This window comes from Bufo gargarizans, chromosome 2, assembly GCF_014858855.1.
Source record: "Bufo gargarizans isolate SCDJY-AF-19 chromosome 2, ASM1485885v1, whole genome shotgun sequence".
In the NCBI taxonomy this organism is placed as follows: Eukaryota; Metazoa; Chordata; class Amphibia; order Anura; family Bufonidae; genus Bufo; species Bufo gargarizans.
Genome location: NC_058081.1, coordinates 517538704 through 517564318, shown reverse-complemented (window position 1 = coordinate 517564318; position 25615 = coordinate 517538704). Strand labels below are relative to the sequence as shown.

General features: G+C 43.5%; 1 protein-coding gene across 10 annotated transcripts in view; it reads right to left on the bottom strand.

Moving 5' to 3' along the window:
- The window catches only part of MICAL3 (microtubule associated monooxygenase, calponin and LIM domain containing 3), a 136898-nt gene that overhangs the window by 68818 nt on the left and 42465 nt on the right, over positions 1 to 25615 (bottom strand). For 5 of the 10 annotated variants that reach the window (XM_044281346.1, XM_044281350.1, XM_044281347.1 and 2 more), the window contains exons 7-19: positions 24294 to 24394; positions 23733 to 23990; positions 23519 to 23634; positions 22104 to 22230; positions 21835 to 21931; positions 21609 to 21756; positions 20747 to 20940; positions 17677 to 17789; positions 17105 to 17167; positions 16207 to 16380; positions 7956 to 8142; positions 7455 to 7543; positions 6952 to 7042 (exon numbers count right to left, since the gene is read on the bottom strand). In XM_044281346.1, the coding sequence (XP_044137281.1) occupies positions 6952 to 7042; positions 7455 to 7543; positions 7956 to 8142; positions 16207 to 16380; positions 17105 to 17167; positions 17677 to 17789; positions 20747 to 20940; positions 21609 to 21756; positions 21835 to 21931; positions 22104 to 22230; positions 23519 to 23634; positions 23733 to 23990; positions 24294 to 24394 (1758 nt within the window). Of the gene's footprint in view, positions 1 to 6951; positions 7043 to 7454; positions 7544 to 7955; positions 8143 to 9956; positions 10062 to 10705; positions 10814 to 13283; positions 13338 to 14604; positions 14689 to 15328; positions 15413 to 16206; positions 16381 to 17104; positions 17168 to 17676; positions 17790 to 20746; positions 20941 to 21608; positions 21757 to 21834; positions 21932 to 22103; positions 22231 to 23518; positions 23635 to 23732; positions 23991 to 24293; positions 24395 to 25615 lie in introns of all 10 variants that reach the window. The other 5 variants (XM_044281342.1, XM_044281345.1, XM_044281341.1 and 2 more) reach the window with 4 other exon arrangements.

Here is a 25615-nt window from a genome sequence, read left to right as displayed (position 1 = left end):
TCCCATCCCCCTGGCCACAGAAGGGAACCTAACCCTGGGGCAGGGACACAGGATCCGATATACTCACCATCCGATGTCTTCGGGCGCAGCACGGTCACCCCTTCGGCAGACTCAACACGGGAACCGTGGGAATGCCGGCAAGCCACTGCGGATGCAGTCCGTGGGGACTGGGTGACCGGCGATGGTACCGAAGTACGCGCCCGCAGGGGGGGCAACTAAAGTGGAACACGATGGAGCCCCAGCCTGCAGCAGGTATAACGGTGGAAAAAAAAAAACCGACCTGCGGAAGAGAGAAAAAAAGAATAAAAATAAACAGCAGAACCTGCAAAAAAGCAGGACAGGTCTGCCTCCTACGGACACTAGACTAAAACTGAATAGCCTCGTGCCTGTGGAGAGGGTATAGCCCACCTGGGAGGAGCCAACACTTTTTGTGTCTAGTGCCTCCTAGTGGTAGTTGGACATATACCCATGGTGCTGTGTCCCCCAATGCCATGCACGAGAAATTTGAAGAAATGATAAAAATATGACAACTAACAGGAGGACAAGAGAGAAAAAGTCACTCACAAGAGACAGAAGACAAAGCTGCAGAGATGAATAATATGGGAAAAGCAAGGGGGGCAGCCTTATAAAACAAAGGCTTAAAATCAAAGCGGGGGCTTGGAAAAATAAAAATAAAAACCTTTTAGATGCTGGCTATATAACTAAATAACCTTCAAAAAAATGAGGGAATCAGCTGGCAGTCATGGTGAAGATAATATGGCTTCTTGCCGGCACCTACGTGATAACGACCTGTTATAATGGAGTGCATCCAGGCTCTGAGTAAATAAGCTGCAACGTGTTTTCTTCTCCAGTCACATCCAAAGCTGCATTCACAATTCTGTCAGCTCATAGGTTGCATAGTCTCACATGTCTGCTGCCTTTCTCTAGTGTTGTGCTTCATACAAAGCATGGCCTGCTGATTTGCTTCATGGAGGAGTGATTCTTTACATCAGGCACTCTCCAATAACCTTTGTCACCATAAGTCTAGTATTGGCAGCAAAAGACTTATCAATGCAGCTTTGGGCGCAACTGGAGTTAAAAAAATATATCATAATTGAGTATCAGTAGCATCTGCAAAGCTATTCATTATTATATTTAACTTTAAATGATACTCAGGACTGGAGCTTTGCTTTATGTGCTGCCAAAGAATTACAGACTTAAAGGGGTAGTCTTACTTGAGCAAATGGCATTTATCATGTAGAGGATGTTAATACAAGGCACTTACTAATGTATTGTCATCATCCATATTGCTTCCTTTGCTGGCTGGATTCAGTTTTCCATCACATTGTACACTGCTCGTTTCCATGGTTATCCTGCAATCCAACAGTGGTGGTTGAGCTTGCACGCTATAGTAGAAAGCACCACCCTCTCTGGTGGCCAGGACGATGGAAGTGCACATAGGCTGGTGTTTTTCTCCTATAATGTGCAAGCACGGCCACAGATGATGGATTGCAGGGTGGTCGTAATCATGGAAACAGGCACTGTATAATGTGATGGAAAAATGAATCAAGCCAGCAAAGGAAGCAATATGGACAATCACAATACATTAGTAAGTGCCTTGTATTAACTTTCTCTACATGATAAACGCCATTTGCTGAAGTGAGACAACCCCTTTAAGGTAACGGCGCCGCCATAAAATGAAAAACTCAGAAACCAGCAGAAAAAAATTTAAGCTTTAATTTATTAACTTAAAAGTGCAACAGATAAAAGGGGAGGAACACAACATTACAGAAATAACACAGGAACAGGCAGAGATACTGAGACACAGGGCGAAAAAAAAAACATGTACAAAGGGCGGAGTCTCAAATACACGTCTCAGCGCAGTGGGTGGGAACATGGTGGACTAACAAGAAGGTGCTAATAGGGTATCCACATAGGTTACGATTTAATGGAGTACGCTGAAACATGAGATGAAGGTCTACAATGTAAACCAAAGATAGTGCTGTGATCACCAGTGGAAAAGGGGGCAAGGTATACTTAGGAGACATGAGTTACATCCTGTCTTGTACTCCAAACACATCCAGAGCTGCATTCCAACATTTACTGCAGGCTGTCGCATCTTGCTGCTGTCCCCTGCTGGTTCACGGGCTGCACAGAATACGTTCTGGGGTATCTGTCAGCCAGCAGAATTGTAAATAATACAATATAAGAAACACTAAGCATTAGGATCAATTATGGCTTCCTACCCATGCAGAGATAAATACTGACATTTAAAGGGCGTTTCGCTTTGCCACCTAAATTCCATTGTAACTTAGCGGACACCAGAACACAGACTGCGTTATGTAATGTAGTCATAGAAGTGGCAGCGTTCATATTATCGACAATGAGAAAAAAAAGGACACGCAACTCGACAAACTCACGGTACAAATTCAATGAAGCATTATGAGTAGATCATACAGTGAGGTTCCTGTGGAGCTACATTAGAACCGTGTAAATGGCCCCTCCACGTACACTTAACATCAATACTGAGCTCAGTCACTTGACCGTTAACAGCTGCCAGAATACGTTACAAAAATCTCATTAATAAAGCAAGATATGCAGAAATATGGAGATTTAGGCCTGCCAACCCTCCATGCAGCTTCAGCTAACGACCTGCATCAACTGGAGACAGACTGGTTGCAATATAAAAATCTGGGCATCCACAGCAAACAATGAGAGCTAGAATGGCTAGAATGTGCATTATTAATCAGATTTTTCTAAAATATATTTAGGTGGAAAACCCCTTTTAACCCTCCACTCACCAAACTGTTCGGGAGTAAAGCAGCAAATAAATACATCAATGACTAACGTAAAAGTAATTGGCCACGTGCAGTAACATGGATCCCGCCAGTCACATACAACATAGCACAATGTATGATTACATCTATCTACACAGTGTTTTACAGTAGCTGAGACTCCAACAAAATACCAAATTATAATAGAGCCATGATCTCCATTCGTAACAAACACATAACCCACCATAAAAACAGTGCTAAAAATTTAAATATAGTGGTTTGGAAGTTAAAGTGCCCACTGCAGTGAAATGCAGCATCATGGAAGCCATAAACAGTGTAAAATACACACGGAGAAGCAGCCGAAGACATTAATGTCTAGAGAACTGGATGGGCGATAATACAACCAATTCTAAACACTAAGACGGACTCCCCCTGAAGTATAACTTAACAGATTTCTCCATAAAAATCATTTTTCAAAAAATCTGATTAATAAGGCGATAACAGATGGAGAAATGCATGGGTTAGTCGGAGCACGTTTCTTTTCTGCCCAAGTTCAGAAGTCAATCTGCCTAAGCATACGACCTATACATCCCAGTTGCGATGCATTGCAACCACGACACGATGGCGCCATGTGGTTGTACCCTTAAGTTGAAGGCCTAAGGAATCAGAGATGGCCGCTGGCTAAGCGCTGCCCGACAACCTCATTGATCTGTGGTTGTAAGGAAGTGCATCTCAAATCAACCAGGTTGTCACAAAAGGGACAGCAGAGCTTACAGGGGTATTCTCCTCTGCACAATACTGGTATATTCATAGGATATGCCATAAATTACTGTTAGAAGCTACTCCCAGAAGTGTGGGTCCCACCTCTAGGACCTGTACCGATCTGAAAAAAAGGGTCCTGCCTGGCACCATCAGGAATGGAAAGGTGGCCGCGTGTGCCTAGCTCCCTCTATTCAGTTCTATGGGAGTTCTGAAAATAGCCTAGCACGCTTACTCTGCTATTTACAGAACTCCCACAGAAGTGAGCTGAAAGAGCTACACATGCACAGACACCTCTCTGCTCCTAGTGGCACGGAGTTGTGATAGTTGCGGGTCCTAAAAGAGGGACACACACCTATTGTAAATTTATGGCATTTCCTGTGGTTATGCATTCTACTCACTCTCTAGACATGGAAACCATTTTGTCAGTTAAATTTTTTTTTTAAAGTCAAAAATAAAGGCTACAGACTTTAAAAAAATAAAATATAAATCTGCTACATTTTCTTCCACCAATTTCATAGTTCAGCAATAATAAACACATTTGTATAGCTATCCGAATAACTACTCGAATAACACTGGTCAGGAACATGGCTCTAATACAAACAAACAACAAAAAGCACAACAGTCAACATCCTAGATTTTGTACCAATCCTACTAAATTACACATACAAAAGAATTGTATATTACCACATAACCCAATAACTCTTCCAGTGCCCCAAAATATAAAAAAAAATGATAAATAGATATAATTTAAAGAATAAATAAAAACTGTGAAGAACCAATGGTAAAAATGAGTGAAACAAAAATTATACATTTTTCAAGTATCATGCTATTAATGTGCGCAGCAACCAAAACTATAATCTGAAAGGTCACACTCACTGACCTACTATAAAAATAAAAAAAAAACCTCAATAGCTCTACAATCTTTTCAGCCTTGACTGTTGTTCATGGCAAAATGACAAAAAAATAAATAAACAAATACAAATAAACCTGAAGAAAACCCCTTCAAGAATTTGAATACATAAATACTTCCTGTCCTTTTATATATCACTCCCCTAAATTCTGACAGCAGAAACTAAAAAAAAACAATGTAAAAGTCTGTCCATTCTTCGGTACCCACTCAAACCTCACTTCTTAAAAGGGAACCTGTCATCACCTTCATGCTGCCCATACTAACGGCAGAATAAAGTAGAGACAGGCGCGTTGATTTCAGCAGTCTGTCATTTAAAAGTAAAAAGTAAGTGGTTGCCGAGAACTAACATCACAATCATTGCAGACTGGGCCTGGAGAAGAGTCCGGCCACCTGAGAAGAGTCCTGGTTATTCATGACTTCCTGCTCTCCTGCCCACCTGCTGATGACTGACAGTCTTCTACCTAGTTTTCTCCATTTCTGTCTAGGAGACAACTGCCAATCATCAGCAGGTGGGCGAGGAGAGCAGGAGATTATGAATAACCAGGACTCTTCTCAGGTAGATGTGACTCTTCTCAAGTCCTGGGCTGCAATGATTATGATGCTGGTTCTCAGCAACCTCTTAGGGCTGTTTCACACGAGCGGATGCTGTGCGTGACATCCGCTGCGTGAATGACAGACCCGATGCAGACTGCAGAAGCACGGAGCAGTAACATGACTGATAATGCTCCGTGTCTCTCTGTGATCTCTTTACTACAAAATCACGGTGACAACTTTATCTCACTGTGATTTTGTAGTAAAGAGATCACAGAGAGTCATGTTACTGCTCCGTGCTTCTGCTGTCTGCATCGGGTCTTGGCTGTCATTCACGGCATCCGCTCGTGTGAAACAGCCCTTACTCGGTGAGGTCAGCATAAAGCTGATGATAGGTTCCCTTTAACATCTCTAACAGGAAACTACAAACACATTCCACCTACAACTCTCATCATATAAAAATATGGCAGCCATTTAAAAAAAAAAAAACTAAACAAAAACCCTTGGGGCAGTCATTTGGTTGGTCTCATCAGGAATAAAAAATATCTAAGGCTACTGACCAACATAACTGCGGCCACTTGACACTAAAAACCTTCCTCACAACCTGCTGTTTACCAGCACAGCTATAAACTCTAAAATTGTGCCCGCAGAAAGTGCCCATGGTTTTCATTGCAAAACTTGGCAGATTTAGCAAATGTTGGAAGTTTTAATAGTCCTAGCGTTCAAACAAAATTATATAACAAAAATAGCTGATTCTTAGTAAAGCTCTTAAAAGGCATTGTGTTTTTTTTTAGCAAACTCCCCTCCTAGGCAGCACTGTGAAGAGAAACATACTTACCCACTTTCTGGAGCTGGCTCCCAGCTCCTTAGTTCCACAGCCTCTCCCCCTGGGTGTAAACTTCCTGTTTGACGCCGCAACGTGGCCAGGGATTGACCTGCCGCCTTGCGTAACATGACATTTGACATGACGAAAGGGAAGCAGGGGATTGGCTATGGAGGTGGCAAACAGGAAGTTTAAATCCAGGGATCGCAGCGGAACTGCTAAGGCCATGATGCGAAGGAGCCAGCGTATGCTTCACCTCAAAAGGTCTCCCTGGAGAGGAGGGGGGTTACCAAAAACATCCCCCCCCCCCCAAAAAAGATGGACAACCCCTTTAAGGCTACAGTTTGCTTACACAAAACTTCAGCTTCACGATTTTGAATTGTTTTAATGCATCGAAAATGAAGCAACTTTGCAAATAGATTTATTTAACAAACTCCTACTGTTTTGTGTCTATAGGTCCTATACAGACTTGTGTGCAGTCATGGTTAACTACAACCAACCCCAAACCTGTGCTTGCGCCTTTAGTCATATAGTACTCCCGTCTATCTGTGCCCCAATTCTTACTAACCAACCAAATGTGTACAATAAGAATTAGGGGGCAGCTAGAAGATGAGCATAACTTCAGAATCTGACTACAGAAGGCTTGTTTGTAGTCTGTTGCCATGGAGAAAACACAAATCAGCATAGGAGCTGTAGAGACAGAATTACAGGTGTTAAAAAAATTACTATTAGCAAAGTTGCTTCAAAAGTTGCTTTTTTTTTGGAGATACACTGTGGCAGAAGAGGATCTTCCTTTTAAGATAGACTGCTATATTGTGGAAGTAACATCAGATGATGCTAGGTACAAGCCACATGACTGGCTGCAAAATCTGCCTACAGGAAATGGACACGACACAATATCACCGCTACTGGTAACCAAATAAAATATCCATATTTTCCCATCCTGCTGACCCCTCAGGGCACAGATGACCAAGGAAACTCCCCCAAAATCTGCATCAGAATTTCAGACTGGACATAGAGAAAAGGAAGCCCAAACACTGTCAGCTGACACATGAAAAAACAGTCCAATGGATCTTGACAGAGCAGACTCTTTACGGAGGACACCACATTCGGCAGCCGCCGTGCCAGGGAACAAAGGCTCATAGCTCGCCGCAGGAAGGAACTGCTGGTACCTGGGGTCTTCTCTGCAGCAGCAAGGGGTAATGTGGGGGCTCGTCCAGGTTCTTCAGCATCGGGCGTGTCCTTTGCGGGTCCTTTAAGCTCCTGCAGAGTCAGAAACAGAATTACACAATATAAGTGTGTATATAGCATATAAACACTATCAGTTTACTGTCTGAGTCAGCCAAAAATCTCAAGCTGAATAGTGATTTATGATCCATACAGAGTGAAGTGGTGCAGTGTATGGAATGGTGGGAGAACATAGGAAAAAAAAGGCTATAAATGTTAAGATGAACACTTTGTAACATAAAACCAGTGGCTATCCTCGGTAACAATGCTAAGAATAACTATATTTTGTATACAAGTCCAATAGGTAGGAAACTACATGATTGCTGCATAATGACCTAAGATTGTGCTGGATCATCAGAATTATAATAGGTCTGCAGCTGTCAGTGGATGATGGGAGTTGTAGTTGCACAAAAGCTATATAGCACAGCTAGGCATCTGTATAACTCACCTTGCTGACCTGCGCAGGAGCGGCCGCTCTCTTCCGCTGGCTATAGCCGGAACGTCTGTAACAGTAGTGAGGTTTGCAATAAAATTTTCCTGTGAAAGAGAATGTAAAAAAAATAATTAAATAGCCCAGAGAAGTTGGATTTCTAGTCAAATTTTAGAACAGCCGATGCAGGGCGTAACTGGAAGGGAAGAGACTTGGAAAAGCTTTGGTGCAGCAGTTCCCAAGCTGTGGAAAGGGTACGGGAAGCAGAAAGAGAATGGACTGTCAGCCTTGCGATGTCTGTGGGTAACAATGTGCCAGTGTGTGAAGGACAAAGAGTCGTCAATGTCACATGCAGCACAGAGGCGGCAGAGGGGAGAACGGCCGTGGCTTAACCCCCTCAAGGGACACTAAACCTGCAGCTGATCTTTTTCGCCATGTGAAATACAATCTTTTGCTCCCAGTTATCAGTCTTTTCAAGCTGGGGAGAGGCTAATTGTAGCGCCATGACCAAGCACTCACCATCCTCCAGATCGTAAGCATAGCAGGACAGACGCAGGGTGGTATTGCAGTAGTCACATTTGAAGCAGCTTCGATGGAAGAATTTCCCCTCTGCGCTCAGACGCTCCATAACGTAAACTCTCCTGCGGCAGAAGTAACAGACATCACTCCCGCCGAGATTCTGAGGGAACTCCTTCCTGAAGGACCCCTGCATAGCAACATAGGGTAAAGGGGTTAATGAGAAAGACGCACCAGAGACGTGTCACACACATCAGCGAGTACCCACCATATATGTTATTAGGCCTGAGATCACACATTGAAAATCATAAGGCCTCTTTCACACGTGATGGATTGGCTCCGGATGCGTTCAGCGAAACTCACACCATTTTGCAAGCAAGTTCAGTCAGTTTTGAGAGATATATAGATATATATATATATATATATATATATATATATATATATATATATATATATATATATATATATATATATATATAAATAGTTTACAAACATCTCCTAGCAACCATCAGTGAAAAACAGATTGCTTCTGGATGCAATGCGTTTTTTTCACTGAAGCCCCATTCACTTCTATGTAACCAGGGCTGCGTGAAAAAATGCAGAATATAGAACATGCTGCGTTTTTCACGCAACGCAGAACTGATGCGCACAGACTGGGTCAGGATTCAGTGCGGGTGCTATGCGCTCACGTCACTCATTGCACGAGTGCGGGAAAACTCGCTCATGTGATCGGGGTCTAATGGAGCCAATGAGGATCTTTTGGCCAATCTAAACATCTACTCACACAATGTGGTCAAAACTTTTTTTTTACTATCACAATTATCGCAGTCGTAGCAAGAAGCCACAGTTTTTGAAAAATCTTGGCAAAAAAAATAAAATGCAGTGATTTGACTACACACCGAATATACCCTAAGCCTGAAGATGGGTAGCACATTGAGGGTAGGATGAAAACTTCATCCATTGCAGTAAGTGACCTGACAGTTCAAATCAACATTCTGACATCTGAGCTTGATAGTTATGTGCTGGACTAAGCATTGATGGTGGATCATCAGGTGACAGATCATTTTTCAGGTGGAATTTAAAAAACAAAACTTGAAAAATCTAACTTTCCAATCTGTTGTACCAGCCACCACCAGGGGGTGCTGAAGATCAACACAAGTAATGCATTTCTATTAAAGGGGTTGTACAAGCTTTTTCTATTGATGACCTATCCTCTGCTATTTCTTCAATAAAATAACACAACAGAAAAAAAAAAAAAAAAGAAAAAAAAAACACCACTGTGTTTTCTTCTTTTTTGGCGTCGCAGACTACCGTGTGAAGCGGGCTTATTCACATTCAACAGTACAAAGGAAGGTGTCGCGCTGCCTCACTTGGCTGTGATTCAAAGGACTTGAACAGGATAGGATACGACAGCTTTTAGGTGATGCCAAACAACGAGGTTCCACAGGAGGATAATCTCGGTCACAAAACCACCCCTCTGTAGATATAAAGGTGCAGGCACATGGAGAAGGTCCACCAATGTTTCCAATGGTAAAAGCCTTTATTATACTCACAAAGGTATAAAATCAAGGGGTGGTTTTGTGACCAAGATTATACTCCAGGGAACCTTGTTGTTTGGCATCACCTAAAAGCTGTCGTATCCTATCCTGATCAAGTCCTTTGAATCACAGCCAAGTGAGGCAGCGCGACACCTTCCTTTGAACTATCGTCTGGTATGTCTATGGTACAGCAGCAGCGGACAGGAATAGAGAAAGGCACGCCGTCTGCTTACATAGCTGATCGTTGTGGGGGGGGGGGGGGTTCCAGGGTGTCGGACCCCTGCACATCTGATACTAAAGGCCCAACCTGAGGGTAGGTCATCAACAGAAAAAACCCAGACAACCCCTTTAATACACAATACAAAAACTTTCCACAATCCAAGATTGTGCGTCCTTTGAGGTAGACAGAATATCTGCAAAATCAAACAAACAAAATGGTTACAGCCAACATCATATGAACTCTTACCACTTTTTTCCCAAACAGAGGCTTTGGGGTCTCCTTCTTTTGAAGCTGATTGGCTATCTGTTCAGCCAATGAGCTCACTCCACCTGTATATATCTTAATGTATTTCTAAAGGTACAGAGAGGAAGCCAAAAAATAAAATAAAAAATATAAATGACAGGTCAGAGGTCGAACACACCCAGTGTCAGGATGAGTGTAGGGGGTCACGCACACCGTGCTGGGAGGTGATGCCGATTAGTAAATGATATCCCTTCTGCATGGAGATATCCAATCCAGTGAGTCACCAAGCTGCTTTCACTCAGTGTTCAAGCAAGAAAACATGGCGCATTCCGATTATAAAAGTCGTGTGATGCGGGCCTGCCGAGGTACATCTCCAAGTGGGGAGTCTAGGGACTTGTAGGGAAAAGACAAGTTCTCATATTCTGTTGATAACCCGCACTTTACTGCACACCATAAAAGCAGTGTGCCTCTTCTCCACTCTGGTGCAGTGCTTCCCACCAATACATCTACATAATCCTGGGACCCAATCGCTCCCATGAAACAACTGCTATTGTGGTCAAGCAGTACGTGTGCATGTACCTTTAAATTTGCAGCCATTAGTATTCTGTCCAGGTAGACCCTTCCCCTAAACCTGTGGGGCCACGCACCTGTGAGAAGGCCCTGCTAGCAGCGGTGCCCTTGGCGAGTGACTACGGCATGCGGTTAGCGATACACACAGAGCATGGCACACAGGCATGTCACTAGCACACTACCTGACGGATATCATCGCATGAAGGGGAGGCGGGGCGTTCAGACGAGCGCAGGGTGAGTGAATTCTGCCAGTAGTCTATTGGGGATCGGCGAGTGGGCTCAGAGTCGAGCTGAGAGGTAGAGAAAAGCATCAGAATCGTAGAGGAAGATACTCGGGGATGCACAATATAGGCAGCACCTAAATCAGCAACTGTACCCGTAGGAACTTTGGGAATGGGCATGCATTCCAAGTACCAGGATATTACATTTAGGGGCAAATATCGAGCATCCGTTCATATAGCTACAGAGTAATATGCTAAAATCCTGGCTACCTAAAGCCGCCAATAGGGGGAGCCCTCCAACTACAGATTTATACAGCTCTCAATGAACTCAATATTAAAAGGGGCTATCCAATAGCAGAACCGAGCCTCCCTAGCATTGCGGGCGACACTTGTACCCGTCGCGACCTGCTATTGGCTGCTCTCCCCCTGACGCCGGATGTTTTCTTCCGTGCAACGAGGAGATGCTTCTCATACTGGCACGGATGCCTCTGCGAGGTAAGTGTGAGGGGCCCGGGCATATGGGGGGGCATTATAGGACTTAAATAACCCCTAAGCTGCCCCTAGTAGAGGGCTGCAGGGAAAAAAAAAAATATATATATAATGCAATCCAGTTAAAGGGAAATTCCAGAAATAAGGTTTTATAATCGCAACCATTCATTATGTAGAATTCAGGGGGCTACATCATGGAGACAACATACAGGAATATTTTTGCAAGGGCCGGTCAGTTTAACCATAGTAAAATTAACATTTCAATTTCTGACCATTTTCAAGATCTCTTCTTTCGATCAGCGGCAATGTGCAATCCGCATTTTGCGGACAACACATCGCCGGCACTTAATAGAAAATGCCTATTCTTGTATGCAATTGCAGACAAGAATAGGACATGCTCTATTTTTTGGGGGATCGGAATTGTGAACCCGAAAGTGCGGGTCCGCATTTCCGGATCCGGCCCCATAGAATTGAATGTGTCCGCAATTCCGTTCCGCAAAATGCGGAACGGAATTGCAGACGTGTGAATGGAGCCTTAAAAGGGTTTTTCAGTATATTTTTTTTTTTGCTGATGACTTATACTCAGGTCATCAGTATCTGATTGGTGGGGGTCACCCAGGCACCCCAAAGATCAGCTGTTTGAGAAGGCACCAGCACTCCTGTGAGCGCCACAGCCTTATGGCAGCTCACCAATCACAGCGCCATACACTGTATAGCGGCTGTCCTTGGTATCTCAGCTCAGCCTCATATTAGGGCATATGTTTTCTGTCTGCATGTAAAACAAATGTTGACAGCTAGCAGAGATCTTTAAAATGTGAGAACTCATTCACTAGCAGCTTCTAACAGAGCTGTGTTAAGAGGCGCAGCATGCCTCATCATATTGGTCTCTTGTTGCAGCAATGATATGAAAGTGTAACTGTCGTTTCATTAATTTTTTTTGCTAACGTGTAGGGACAATGACAGGGAACATTTTTGTAATATACTTTATTTAGGGAAAACATTTATTTGTGCTCTCTCAAATGAGCTTCTGCCTGCCCTGCTCCCTCAGTCTGGTGGGCACAGGAGCTTTATGTATTACATATACATAGTGTTATATATACAGACACACACATTTCCCCTTGTATTAAATATAATCTTCTACAGTATGTTTATGCTCACTGACCAGCGAGCCTTCCCCCTGCACTCCTGGCGTTCTGAACCAGCCACCGGGAGCGCCAACTGCAGGCAGTGCAGGCAGGCAGGGGGGGGGGGGGGGGGGGGGGGGTAGCTGCTATACAGTATATAAGGATAGTTATGCACGCTGGTCAGTGAGCATAAACATACTGTAGAAGATTATATTTCATACAAGGGGAAATGTATCTATAACACTATGTATATGTAACACATAAGGCTCCTGTGCCCACCAGACGGTGAGGGAGCAGGGCAGGCAGAAGTCCGCAGCTCCCGCACAGCACGTCTCTCCTATGCTAATAGAAGACGGATAGCCCTCAGCAACGCTCATTTGAGAGATCGCTGCTAAGGGACATTTCAGACCCAGTTTTCTACCACAAATAAATGTTTTCCCTAAATAAAGTATATTACAAAAGTGTTCCATGTCATTGTCCATATACATTAGCAAAAAAATTAAATAAAAATTAAACGGCAGTTACATTTTAAAGGCTCACTGGGCCTTTTAAACACTGTTGATAGATAAAGTCAGCATAAGAGAGGGCATAATATGTATTTCTCTCTCCTAGATCTAGTGATCAGTGGGGGTCTTAGAAGTTCTGATTTTGGGGATCTGAGTGCCGATAGGTCGCTCTGACATATCAAAAGCTTTTGGAAACCACAGTGACTTAAACAAGCAGCCCAATGGTTCAATAAGAGGTTATAATGAGACCGAGGTAAAAGGCGCCTCATGGCTCAGGTTGTATGGTGGTGATGGGTTTCTATTACTGTTAATACGACCTGGTTATTGGGAGTAGGATTGACTATAACATAAAAAAAGTAAGTGTGTCGCTATCTGAGGTGAGTTCACTGCAAAGCAAACCAGTCAAACCCTTGCAGTTACCCTCTCTAGGCTGGAACACCTCTCGCCAAGGAAACTGGACGGCACCGAGCTGCTCTGTGGATAGGATAGAAAGAAATAAAAAGAAGAGGGAAAAAAAAAAACAAAAAAAAAAAAAACACAACACAACAAAGAACAGAAATCTAAATATGATAAATGGGTGGCACAGTAAACTCAGCTGCCCACAGGCATGTGCCATAGGGCCTGCCAACCTCCAAATGTGTACTGCCAAGTGCTGGGAAGCTGCAGGTTGGAGTGTACACAGTGTCCAGTGTTTAAGAGATATCTGCTATGTTAGCGTGGCTTGTGATGAATGCGCAGCCATGGCCAATGAATCACACCAAGCATGTGTAAAGCTGTGGGCAGTCAGAAAGGCATGGCACAACCATTCTATACACACAGACTGTCAACTCAGTGTCTGGTCCATCACAGCACCAAAGACAAGACTCCCAACCAAGATCTAGGTTATCCATTTAAGGAGGATCACAAGCTGTATCAGGTCCGCGAATCCTCAAGAACTGCTAGAGCCCAGGGATAAACTGTCCAAGTCAATTGTCAAACTATATTCTGTGACTCTCTCCACCTCCGAGCAGTCCATCGACTTCCCGGATCAAGAAAAGGTTAGAGGGGTTGTCTGCGTCAAATAAACACTGGGGTAGCAGCAGTAAATGAGAATAATTAAAGAGAGAACTTTTACTGCTGCTTCTAGAGTCACTATGCGTTCCATGCCACCGGTGTCTGCGTTCCAGGCTGCAGTGGTGACGTCATGTACGCACTACATCATTGCTGCAGCCAATCACTGGTCTCAGCAGTGAAATCCCATATACCTCTGAGGCCAGCGACTGGTTGCAAAAAGAAAACTCAACGCTGCAACCAGAATGAGACATCAGCGCTGCACTGAAAGCGTCAAAGGGGAAAAATGGTGTCACCTCCATGTTGGCTCAGTGCAAGACCATGTTCTGCATTGAAGGATATGCAATTGTGTCTCCTGCTGCTGTACTGCAGTATGACACCGAAAACGCTACATCAACTACAATGCAGTGCAACAGGCGTTATAGTACCGCATCAGAAGTGGTTAGAGGCAAAGCAAGAGAGTTGTCAATGCAGCTCCAGATGTGACTGGCATACAAGACAGAATATATAGATTTAAGGCCTGGGTTACACCCAAATTTGCAATTCAAGTCACCGGCCATGAGAGGTAAGAATGTAGCATCCGAAAGGCAACTCAATTGTGGGGCAAATCATTCAACGGTCATTGCCCCATCAAGCCAGAGCCATGTGCCAGGCAGAAGCAGTGAACCCAACAGAAGGTAATGTGAGTCACCTGCAGGTATGAGCGAGGCCATGACCCCGTATACAGCCTGATGACCTTTTTAGGACAGGTCCGGGGAAGGTCATTAGTCCTGGGCTTTATGGGAGCAGAAAGAATGGAGGGGAGAAAAGTACAAGAATGTAATAGGTGGTGGCTATTAGGGGGAATACAGCATGCTCAGCTATGGTATGGCTGCAAGAGGGTACGATTCTTAAAGTGGCAATATGATGTAATACAATTACGACTACTTTAACTACAGAAGGGGGAACCGGTCGTCCGAAGAATAAATACAAATCGTTTTGCCACATTTTTTACTTCATTAATTAACTCTTTAGGGCTAAAAATGCATTAGATTGATTAACCATCAGCTTACTATAAGCTATGGAAACTACTATAGAATTTGCAGGAAAACCCTCAACCTGGTCCAAAAGAACCTCATGTTGCCCTTCCCACAGAATTAAGAGATTGTCTGCAGAGTCCTTTGAAAAGCAGGTTTTAAGAAAATTATAGGACTATACCAAAATATGGTCGGAAAAACCAAAATTAGTTTGTAAGTAAAAGACCTAGAAAGCATAAGGACTCTCAGCAGCTGTGATGCAACACATCCCAGTATGCCTTGCCAGCAGATATACATGGTCAAAAAGTTTGAGGGCACCAGAAAATTCTTAGGTTGTATAAATGCCTAGCAGACTAGGGGGAAAAAAGCGAGGGTGCACACTTCTATCAGTCTCCTGACCTTTGTTACCTGTTTCCACTTGGGCTCAGTCTGCCTGAGGGCAGCCTGTTCTAGTAAACGCTGCTGATAGGGTAGGATGGGTTTCTAACGGGATCCAGGAAGGAGATGAATAGATGATAGAGGATGAGAAAACATAAAAAGGGGGGAGAAAAGAAAAGTAGTAAGCAAAATAAACGTAATAGAGTAGACGTTGCACTATATGACCACACAGTGGCGCACCTGCAAAGGCGGGTGATCAACATAGTCACTGAATCTGACAACAATGCCCCCAATGAAGTGAAAACTACCTGAAATCAAGCCATGGCACGATTTAAAGGGCCAGTAATACTAAAGCTAGTTGTTTCTTTTAGTATCTTTTTTTTGCTAGTACCGGTAATTAACTTATATTAAACACAGACCAGAGCATGCTTCAATATGAAATAAAAAACGGCACGGACACAAAAAAGAAAAGCATATAAAAAAATAAAAAATAAAAAAAAAACTCTGTTCTGGTTTTATTTCTCCCATCTGGAAATGGTGGGTTTGGTGTTAAAAAAATAAAAATAGGCAAAAAAATAAAAAGTGGCAAAAAATCACGGACACACCCAAAAACACAGTCAAAACCATGTGCGAAACCAGTGGCACATGAAACGATTTATTTTTTTTTTTTCAGTAAATTGACAGACACCATAGCAGAAACCTAGAGGAACCCATTAGAGTCTATAGGGTTCGGCAGGCACTGTTGGTATCTATTATGTAACGGATCCATCAATGCAGTCATTTATCTGTTCTTAAAACGGGGCAGTAATACAGAAAGGCCAACACAAATTTGAGCAGAGCAATGCCTGACTCTCTCTAGTGATGTATGAATTATCCCGCAGTACAAGACTGCTTCTTACCTGTTTCCGCAGTCCAGTGTTAGGAGCAGGTGCGTTCTCCTCAAATTTGGCCAAAAGCTGAGTTGCCATCGATTTCACCTTATTTTGGTTTCCAACAGCAGCATCAATTCGCCTATCAGTTAGAGCACTGACTAATGAGGGTCTCTCCTCCCTCACAGATCGGGAGCCTTCCTCCTGTAAGTAACAGTATTAAGACTGAATATTACTACAGCCAATAGTACTCATTACAAACAGCTCCAAAGCAAACTGATTCTGAAGTCAATGGGGCAGATTTAGTAAGACTGGCGCTGTCCATGCCAGTCTTGGCAAACAGTTTTAGAGCCATATTTATTAAAAGGCAGAGACCTCTTAATATATTTGGCACATGTTCCAGCTGTCAGTGTGCCAGAAACAGAAATCTATGCTACCTATGAGCTGGTGTAGATTTCAGCTATAATTACGCTACTCCCGTCCCCTCCAAGCTAGTCACAATTTATGGCGCAAATATACAGTAGTGCCATAATTTATGACCTTGTTTACACCACAAAAGTGACATAACAGCTATGATAAATTTGCCCGAGTCCCTTCGATGCAAACAGCAGGCTGTCTTTATTTGCAGGCTCTGCATACTATGCAAGTAGAGCAACATTTTTGCTCCCTATAGATTTTGAGTAAGGCTACATGCACACGACCGTATGCGTTTTGTGGATCTATTGTAACAATGCCTAAAATGGACAAGAATGGGACATGCTCAATTTTTTTTGCAGCGCTACGAAACTGACATACTGATACAGATTTTTTACGGAAACAAAATACATTCGTGTGCATGAGGCCTAAAAGAAAGTAAAATCCACTGTGAAAAATCTGCAGCAATCCAGCATAAATATAAAGCAAGAGGTGCATTTGAAACCCCACTTACATCTTCTGATTGGCTGGTCTTCCGTCTCTTGCCTGAGCTGTCCACGTCTTTTTCTTTCTTGTCCTTTATGAAGGCATGGGGGAAGCAGAGGGTAAGGGGGAAAAAAAAATTAGTATGTGGGGAAAAATTGTTTTTCAACAGACAGGGTTCTGGGCTTGTTGAACCAACAGCAGAAATTTTCTGGCACTGTGACACATCAGAAAATACATTTTAGGAACCATTTCCACTTAAAGGCCTCATGCACACGACTGTGGTGTGTTTTGCGGTCCGCAAAACACGGATGGCATCTGTGCGCATTCCGCAATTTGCAGAACGGCACGGACAGCCTTCAATATAAATGCCTATTCTTGTCCGCAAACCGTGGACAATAATAGGACCGGTTATATATTTTTTTAGCGGGGCCACGGATGCGGACAGCACACCGAGTGCTGTCCGCATCTTTTGTGGCCCCATTTAAGTGAATGGGTCCGCATCCGAGCCACCAAAACAGCGGCTCGGATGCAGACCAAAACAATGGCTGTGTGCATGAGGCCTAAAAGTTGTTCAGCTGCATCCCAGGAGTTCGTACCTACCTTGGGGGTACGTTTCCGAGAGATTGTCTGTCCCAGTTTGCTCAGGAAAGAGATGGGCGATTTAGTGCTGGCCAGCAGGGCGGATTTCTCATCAAGGTTCTGATCCGCATTTTCTGTGGATAGCACACAGATCGTTAGAATGTGAAGAGGTGCAATCCAGATTCTATTTCATACATCTAAACACCATGAAGAAAGTATATAAGTTCAATATAATTGTGAAAAATTGTAAGGAAGTTATATCTGTATCTGAGAAAGCAGGGTGGCCAACATGTCTGCCATTAGACTTCAGACAGCAGTTGTCATCCAAGTTTCTTATATGTCCAAGTAGCAAATTTACCAAGGGCTGTAACAATATGGGGACGAAATATATAACACCACGACTGATTAGCTTTGCAATTCAAGACATTGGAAAAGTGGTTGCACGAGCGGGACCAGCTGATGATATCTCACTATAACGGCTATAATCAGAGGTAACATTTATCCAGCCTGTTTAACCAAAAAAGGATCCTGCACCATTGGCTTACGTTGTGTTTTATGCCGGATCCATCTTAAACAGTATCCCATGACGCACACAATAATGCTGCTTGCAGCGTTTTTGTATACAGCATGGGAATGCAACCAAACGGAACAGTATGTATTATGGTGCATTCCATTCCGTTTTGTCCCCATTGACAATGAATGGGGACAAAACTGAAGCTTTTTCCTCTGGTTTTGAGACCCTATGACGGATCTCAATAACGGAAAGGAAAACGCTAATATAAAAGTAGCCTTAGGCCATGATTATGGCAAGGCCTAATAACCTGTCTACCAGCAAAACACTGGAAATACCAAGCTACAGTACAGGAGTATTCACAGAGTACTACATGAACAAATCAAAAGCTCGTAGTCAAGTCCCATAGTAGAGAGGAAAAAAAAAAAAAAAGTTTCCCATTAAAAATCCACATATAGAGTGCAAAAATAAAGTCAAATTCATAATGAGGTGTATAATAAAATTACATTTCTATTAGGGCTGCACAATATGGGAATTTTGTGCGATTAGGGCCCTAAAAATTGCGATAACGATATGCGATGGGATATTTTAAGGGAATTGTGCTAGTGGTCTATTTGCTTGGATTGTCCCATATGAGCCGCCGACGCGGCTGAGGACGCGCCGTTATGGGGTGGATCCGTGGAGGGGGCACAGTTATGGGGTGGATCCGTGGATGGCACCGTTAAAGGGGATATGTGCTATGACACATAGGGCCATCATAAGACGCACATATAGCATCCTATGCTGGTCCCCCTCATGGCCCTATGTGTCCTAAACTGCACACATAACTGGCTGTGTGTAAAGTATTTTACTACTGTGTAAAACAAGCTCTCTCCTATTGATAACATGGCCAGCCTCCGTACTCACTTTCACAGTACTATGAATGCACTGCAGCGAGCAGCAGCGAGTTGGCCGGCGCGTGACTGACGTCACTTAGTAACGCTCCTCCCACTTCAGGAAGCAGGAGCGTTACTAAGTGACGTCAGTCACGGGCCGGCCGGCCAGCTCGCTGCCGTGCATTCATCGTGAAAGTGAGTACAGAGGCTGGCCATTTTATCAAGGAGAGAGATTGTTTCACACACTAGTAAAATACTTTACACACAAAGCCAGTTATGTGCGCGGGGCCCCTTCATATATAATCGTGGCATTTTCGGGCCGGCCAAATCGCCATATCGCATTTGCCGATTATCGCGATTCTATTCATTTTGCAATATATCGTGCAGCCCTAATTTCTATTGCACATTAAACAGCATACGTTGCATTTACTGTTTTTCCCAAAAAAGGGGTGCTGCAGCGTTTTCTTACTGATGACCTATCCTCTGGATAGATCAGGGATCAGCAACCTCCAGCACTCCAGATGTTCTGAAACTACAACTCCCAGAATGCTCTATTCACTTCTATGGGAATTGTTAGAACAGCTGAACATGCTTGCATGCTGCGAGTTGTAGTTTCATCACAGCTGAAGTGCCGAAAGTTGCTGATCCCTGGGATACAAATCAGCATCTGATTGGCAGGGTTCCAGGTGTTTCGGACCCCCGCCAATCAGCTATTTGAAGACGCAGCCGTGCTTTGGCGCTGTACAAGATTTATCTGGCAGTACGGTGCTATAGAACCAGCAATAGAAAAATAGGCCGCCAAAATCCAAAATGCGCTCCAGTCTTTTGAAGTCTTGTGACAAGCCCAGTCAGTAGATAAATTACATAAATGGCGTCCATTTTCAGGGAATGGTATGTTTGGTCCTATTGCAATATTTTGAAGAAAAAAAAACTTTGATAAAGTTTTCCCTTAAAAATTATATCTATATCTCATCTAATCATGGCACAAAAGAGGCCTGGTAAGAAAGGGGGATAAACAATTCGGTAATGAAATGGTTAACATAAAAAAAATATGGCGCTTCCTTAGAGGGAACCTGTCATATCGAACATAGTGTTTGAGATGTAGGCAGCAGGAGGAGCCTAGCAGATTGATTATCAATGCTCATTCGGGGCTTTTAAGTCAAGCATGCAGTTCTAACACAGTGCCTCCCTTGAATGGCTGTGCATGCAGCAATACTCGCCAATCACTGATAGGCTCACCTCCATGACGTCAAGGCCCAGACTAAACAGGAATGATGTACTAGTAATGCTGAAAGCCATATATCAATCTACTCAGCTCGCCCTGCTCTAATATTCTGCTTGCAGATTACTTTGCATTTTCATGGTAACAGGTTCCCTTTAAAAAAGTTTAAAGGAACACTCCAGACAAAACTGATACAATGTGTTGTCTAGCGCTGACCCAGACAGGGCAAGACATGAGAATTCCCGTGTCATGCTCCTCCCGCTCAGACATTGAACAATTTGAGAGGTTTATCTAAACTGATTTTAAGGAAAAGTAATTGCTATGGGCAACTAATCAGATTCCACCTTTTATTTTTCAGAGCTCCTATGGAAAATAAAATCAATCTGATTGGTTGCTATTGGCAACTAAGCGAGTCTTCCTTAGCACCAGTTTTGATAAATCTCCCCCAATGTATCAGCCTAGTAATCGGTCCACAACTCATACCAGAGTTGGCGGTCTCTTTAAACATCTCGTAGAACTGGCTGAGATACACCACCATGGATAACTTATCGGGCTCCCCGACGGACGCCATCTCTTTTCCAGTCATTATAGGGGAGATTCCCAGCTCCCGCTCAGCGATGTCAAACGCTAACTGATTGTTTTTTTCTACATTTCGTTCATCCAGGGAGCCAAAGTCTCTGCAAAAGGAGACAAAATCAGGAGGAGCGCTGGTAATGTCACAATCAACAGTCCTTGGTTGCTATCAAATATAGTATCCCAGAGAAAACCCATCCTGATCTAGTCCTGCTGGGTTTGTCACAATGTATCAGCACAGTGTGGAGCCAAGCACAGGCGAGAGATTAGTGCTATAGTATTAGTGTATTGTCTACATCGGGGTCAGCAATCCTTGACACTCCAGCTGTTGTGAAACTACAATTCCCAGCATGCTCCATTCATTTCTAAGAGAGTTCTGAGGAGCCCCAGTCACAGGGAAAACCAGCCTGCTGAGGGGAGCTTTGTACAGGGCAGGGCTGATCAGGCTCTGCATTCCTCTGTCCCCGACACCCAGCGATCACATGATCGCTCGTTCTAAACTGCTCAGCGCGCCACTCACCTAACTAAAGAGAATGCAGAAGGGCTGATAAACCTCTTCTGCCTTCTCTAACAGCTGGGGACCGTCCTGCTTCTGCTACAGTGCAGGGGCAGGAGCTGTAATCTTGCATTTGTGCGGCGCTCTGGGCAGAAACACTGCCGATTGCACGATCAGCTGTGTTTCTGCCCAGCAGGACGGGGGACAAAAACCCTGGCTCTGGGGCCCGCAGGTTGTGCATGGCTGTCCCCTTTGCTGAATGACCTGGTCTCTTACATTAGCTCCGGACGATACCGGTGGATAATGGCACATAAGGCAAGGCCACTTTTCCAGGACATGGTGAGGTCAGTAACGCTGACTGCTGTGTAGCCTTCTGTCTGCTTCTGACACCAGCTCAGCAACTTACTGGTGCGTGCCACAGACTCTGAAAAGGGGAAAGAGAAATTATTTACAGGTGAAAAAAAATTACCAGGAGAGAAAGGGGAGCAATTTAGTTACTTACCATTTCTGCCTAGTTTGGGCGTTCTTTGGGCATTTACCAGATTGCCAATCTCCAGATTGGCATCCTTCATTTCTCCCGTATAGTACAAATGCCGGACCTAAGGAAAGGGGGAGAATATTAGTCAGTGCATTAAATCATAAATGTGAGAACTCTGGAACAGTGCTTAGAATGGGTATTGCCACTCGCAGACTACAGGAAGTAGACCCCCCCGTATCAAGAATAAATGATGTAACACCCAGGGAGCACAAAGGATGCAGCAAGGGACTCACCTGGCTTGGTCGCAGGAACTGTAAGTTGACATTGGGGTAACGAGTTGTGGGGTCTATACTGTAATGACTGAAGTTTTTGTTCACATTTTCTGGTGTTGTCTGAGGAAGTAACCTGTAAATACTCTCTCTGAAATAGTAAAAGTAAATCATTAATGCTGAATGATCAAAGAAAATACTTTAATGGGGTTCATCGGGCTTTCAAAATTTATGACCTATACTCAGGATAGGTCATCAATATCAGACTGGTGGGCACCCCTGCCTTTCAGCTGTATGAAAGGAAGGCACGCGCAGTGTGCATGTGCCGTCTCCCTTCTCTCCTCCTGCTTGCCATAGGAGTAGCGAGCAGGTAGAGAGAAGGGAGACAGCAAGCACGCGCTCTCTCTAAATACAGCTGATCGACAGGGGTGCCTGGTGTCAGACCCCCGCCAATCTGATATTGATGACCTAACCGAAGGATAGGTCATCAATATTAAAAGCCCAGAGAACCCCTTTAACAATGATCATACCTTAAAGGGAATGTGTCATTGACAAATAACCTATTGCTTAAAAAAAAGTTTGTTAAACATTATTAAAGACATTTTTGTGATATTATTTTTAATTTTCTATGTCACTATTTATATTTAAAAAAGAAATAATCCTAAAACCCTGCTGTAGTCGCTGTGGCCACTAAGACTAATAGGCCCAACTTCTTGGTGAACACAGAACAATTTTCAGCAATCACCTCATTATAATCATAGACAGAATTACAAGGCTAGACATGACATATTTAAGGGATACAGGAGCCACTTTTCACAAGTGATTGGATTGTCAAGTTTACATATGTTACTCATCCTGTATTGATCCAGAGATACGTCCTGTATTATACTCCAGAGCTGCACTCACTATTCTGCTGGTGGAGTCACTGTGTACATACATTACTTATCCTGTACTGATCCCGAGTTACATCCTGTATTATACTCTAGAGCTGTACTCACTATTCTGCTGGTGGAGTCACTGTGTACACACATTACTTATCTTGTACTGATTGAGTCTCATCCTGTATTAAACTGCAGAGCTGCACTCACTGTGCTGCTGGTTAACAGAGTCAGAAAATTTGAGGACATGCAGCTAAGCTGGTTTTTCAACATCACATTAGTGTACATTGCCTGCTATAAAGAGAACACTTCCCGGAGCAAGCACCACACATACATTGCACAAGGAAAGTTGGGCGAATAGTAAGTGCAACTCTACAGTGTAATACAGACTGCAACTCAGGATAAGTAATGTCATACATTGACATAGTGACTCCATTTCTTACATTTCTAATTCAGTATGTGATTGGTATACTGTTGATTGGAGGTGGATACGATTAGCAGTATGTAAATAATATAAGTGTTAATTGGAGGTGGATATGAGCTTTCATTAATGGGCTTTACCTCTCAGACAGAACTTCTAAAGGGCTTGCTCCATGAGCCCAACTGCGTACCATCCAAGCAGAGTCCATAGCAGCAAGGAAGCCTCGTGCTATGCCGGTTCCCATAGGCCAGAAAGGCTGTGGAAAAAAAGGGAGTTAAAATACGTTACTGTAGAAAATGCATGCATAGATCTACATCCATGTATTTTTAGTCTATTAAGCCAATGCACACTGACCTCCAGTAGACTGTCACCGACCAGAGCTACCAGCAGCTGGTGGCCATTTCTTTCTCGCACCAAACCAGCATTTTCAGTTGCATACATGCAGGTAAAGTCAAACATGGCTACGTCTGGCTGCCCATAATGATTGATGGCAAAATCCATTGTGGGTAGCTGCTGGTGGGTTGAAAACCGTGCAGCCTCCGTGGCATAGTTCTGCAGTGCCTCCTGATCCACATTGGCACGTGACAGTAACATCTCAGTGTCTGCATAATCCTGCAAGAAAGGAGAAACTAAAGAGGATCAGGCGCAGGGCAGGAATCTTCAAGAAAACACTGCACCTGGCATGTCATCGGAATCTCTCAGTAGTGCAGTGCCTAGCATCAGTTCTCAGTATAAAAGAAAGAAATTAAAGGATATTAAATTAGTTTCCTATTTTGAGAGTACAATTAAGATCCATCTTTATGTCTCTTCTCATGTCTTTGACATAGTCAAAAGGAAATTGCGACCATATACTGTTCCCTGTCTACTGCAGCAAACCAGTGTCAATGACACAAATCCCTATAAACAGCTACTGACCTGTAAGATGACCCCTTTCTCGAGCAGACTCTGCTTCTTGGCAGTCATGACAAAGTAGTGGGTGTCATCCTTGTAGTAGACAATGTTCTCTAGATCGATCCCTGTAAAGACAAAATGTGGGAAGTATCAGGACTTTCACTGGAAACCAGCCATGAAGAATGTGTTGTAGCTAGTGAATGGGGCAGACATGCTCTCTCTAAATCAGGTAGTACAATATGGCACCAAATAAATACTCCTGTATAGCTCCAAATAATTAGCAATGCTTAGCTACGATACTTAATGGAATTATGGGGTCAAGGACAGAGAAGGTGTTAAAACCCTTTAATACCAGAATCCTTGGCGGTCTGAGTAAGGCCTCTTGCACACAAACGTTTCCATTCAGTTTTTTGCATTACGTATACGGAACCATTAATTTCAACGGATCCGCAAAAAAAAAAAAAACTGAAGGTACTCCATATGCCTCCCGTTTCTGTATTTCCGTTATGTCAACAGTACCTTGTTAAAGCTAACAAGAACTTTATACCCTCTTGGTTCGACACTCTTGTGGCCTCGTCCAAACTGGCGAGAAAGACTCTCGCTAATTTACAATAAGCTGTTAATGGAAGGCGCACCTAGCAGACCGGCCTTCATTAGTAGGTGGGAGCAGGATTTAGGTATAACCTTGTCGGATGAGACTGTCTTTGTTACTGAGGAATTCTCACGGGTTCTCCAGATGCATTAGAATCCAGGAGAATTCCTTTAAAACTGCTGACGAGATGGTACCGTTCTCTGGAGGTGTTGCATAGGTTGGTCCCTCTCACTTCCCCAGCCTGCTGGAGATGTCACGAAGAGGTCGGTACACTCTCACATATATGGTGGTCGTGCAGGGGGGTCTCCCAGTTCTGGACTGCGCTTAGTAAGATATTGCAACAAATTTGTCCCTCGGCCCCTCCTCTCTCCGACTTTGGTATTACTCAATGCGCCTTCAAAAGACTTCCCCATGCATAAATACTCTCTATTAGCACACATGTTGTCGGCTGCCAAACTTTTGATCCCTCTACATTGGCTCTCGACACAAGTGCCTTCAATTGAAGAATGGACCCAAAAGGTTGCACACTCCTCTAATGAATGCTATACTTATCTAGTTATTCGTGGTTATGTCTCAACCAACAATATTTCTGATATTTTGTTGTACTCGCTTGCTCTCCTCCTGTCTCTTTTTGACTCATGCTGGTCATACCCTCACAGGAACCTGTTTTTTCTTCTTGTATGCCATATTTATCATTGATGTCATGTCTGCCTAACAAGCCTATCTTATCAAATAATTTGTATCTTTACACTGC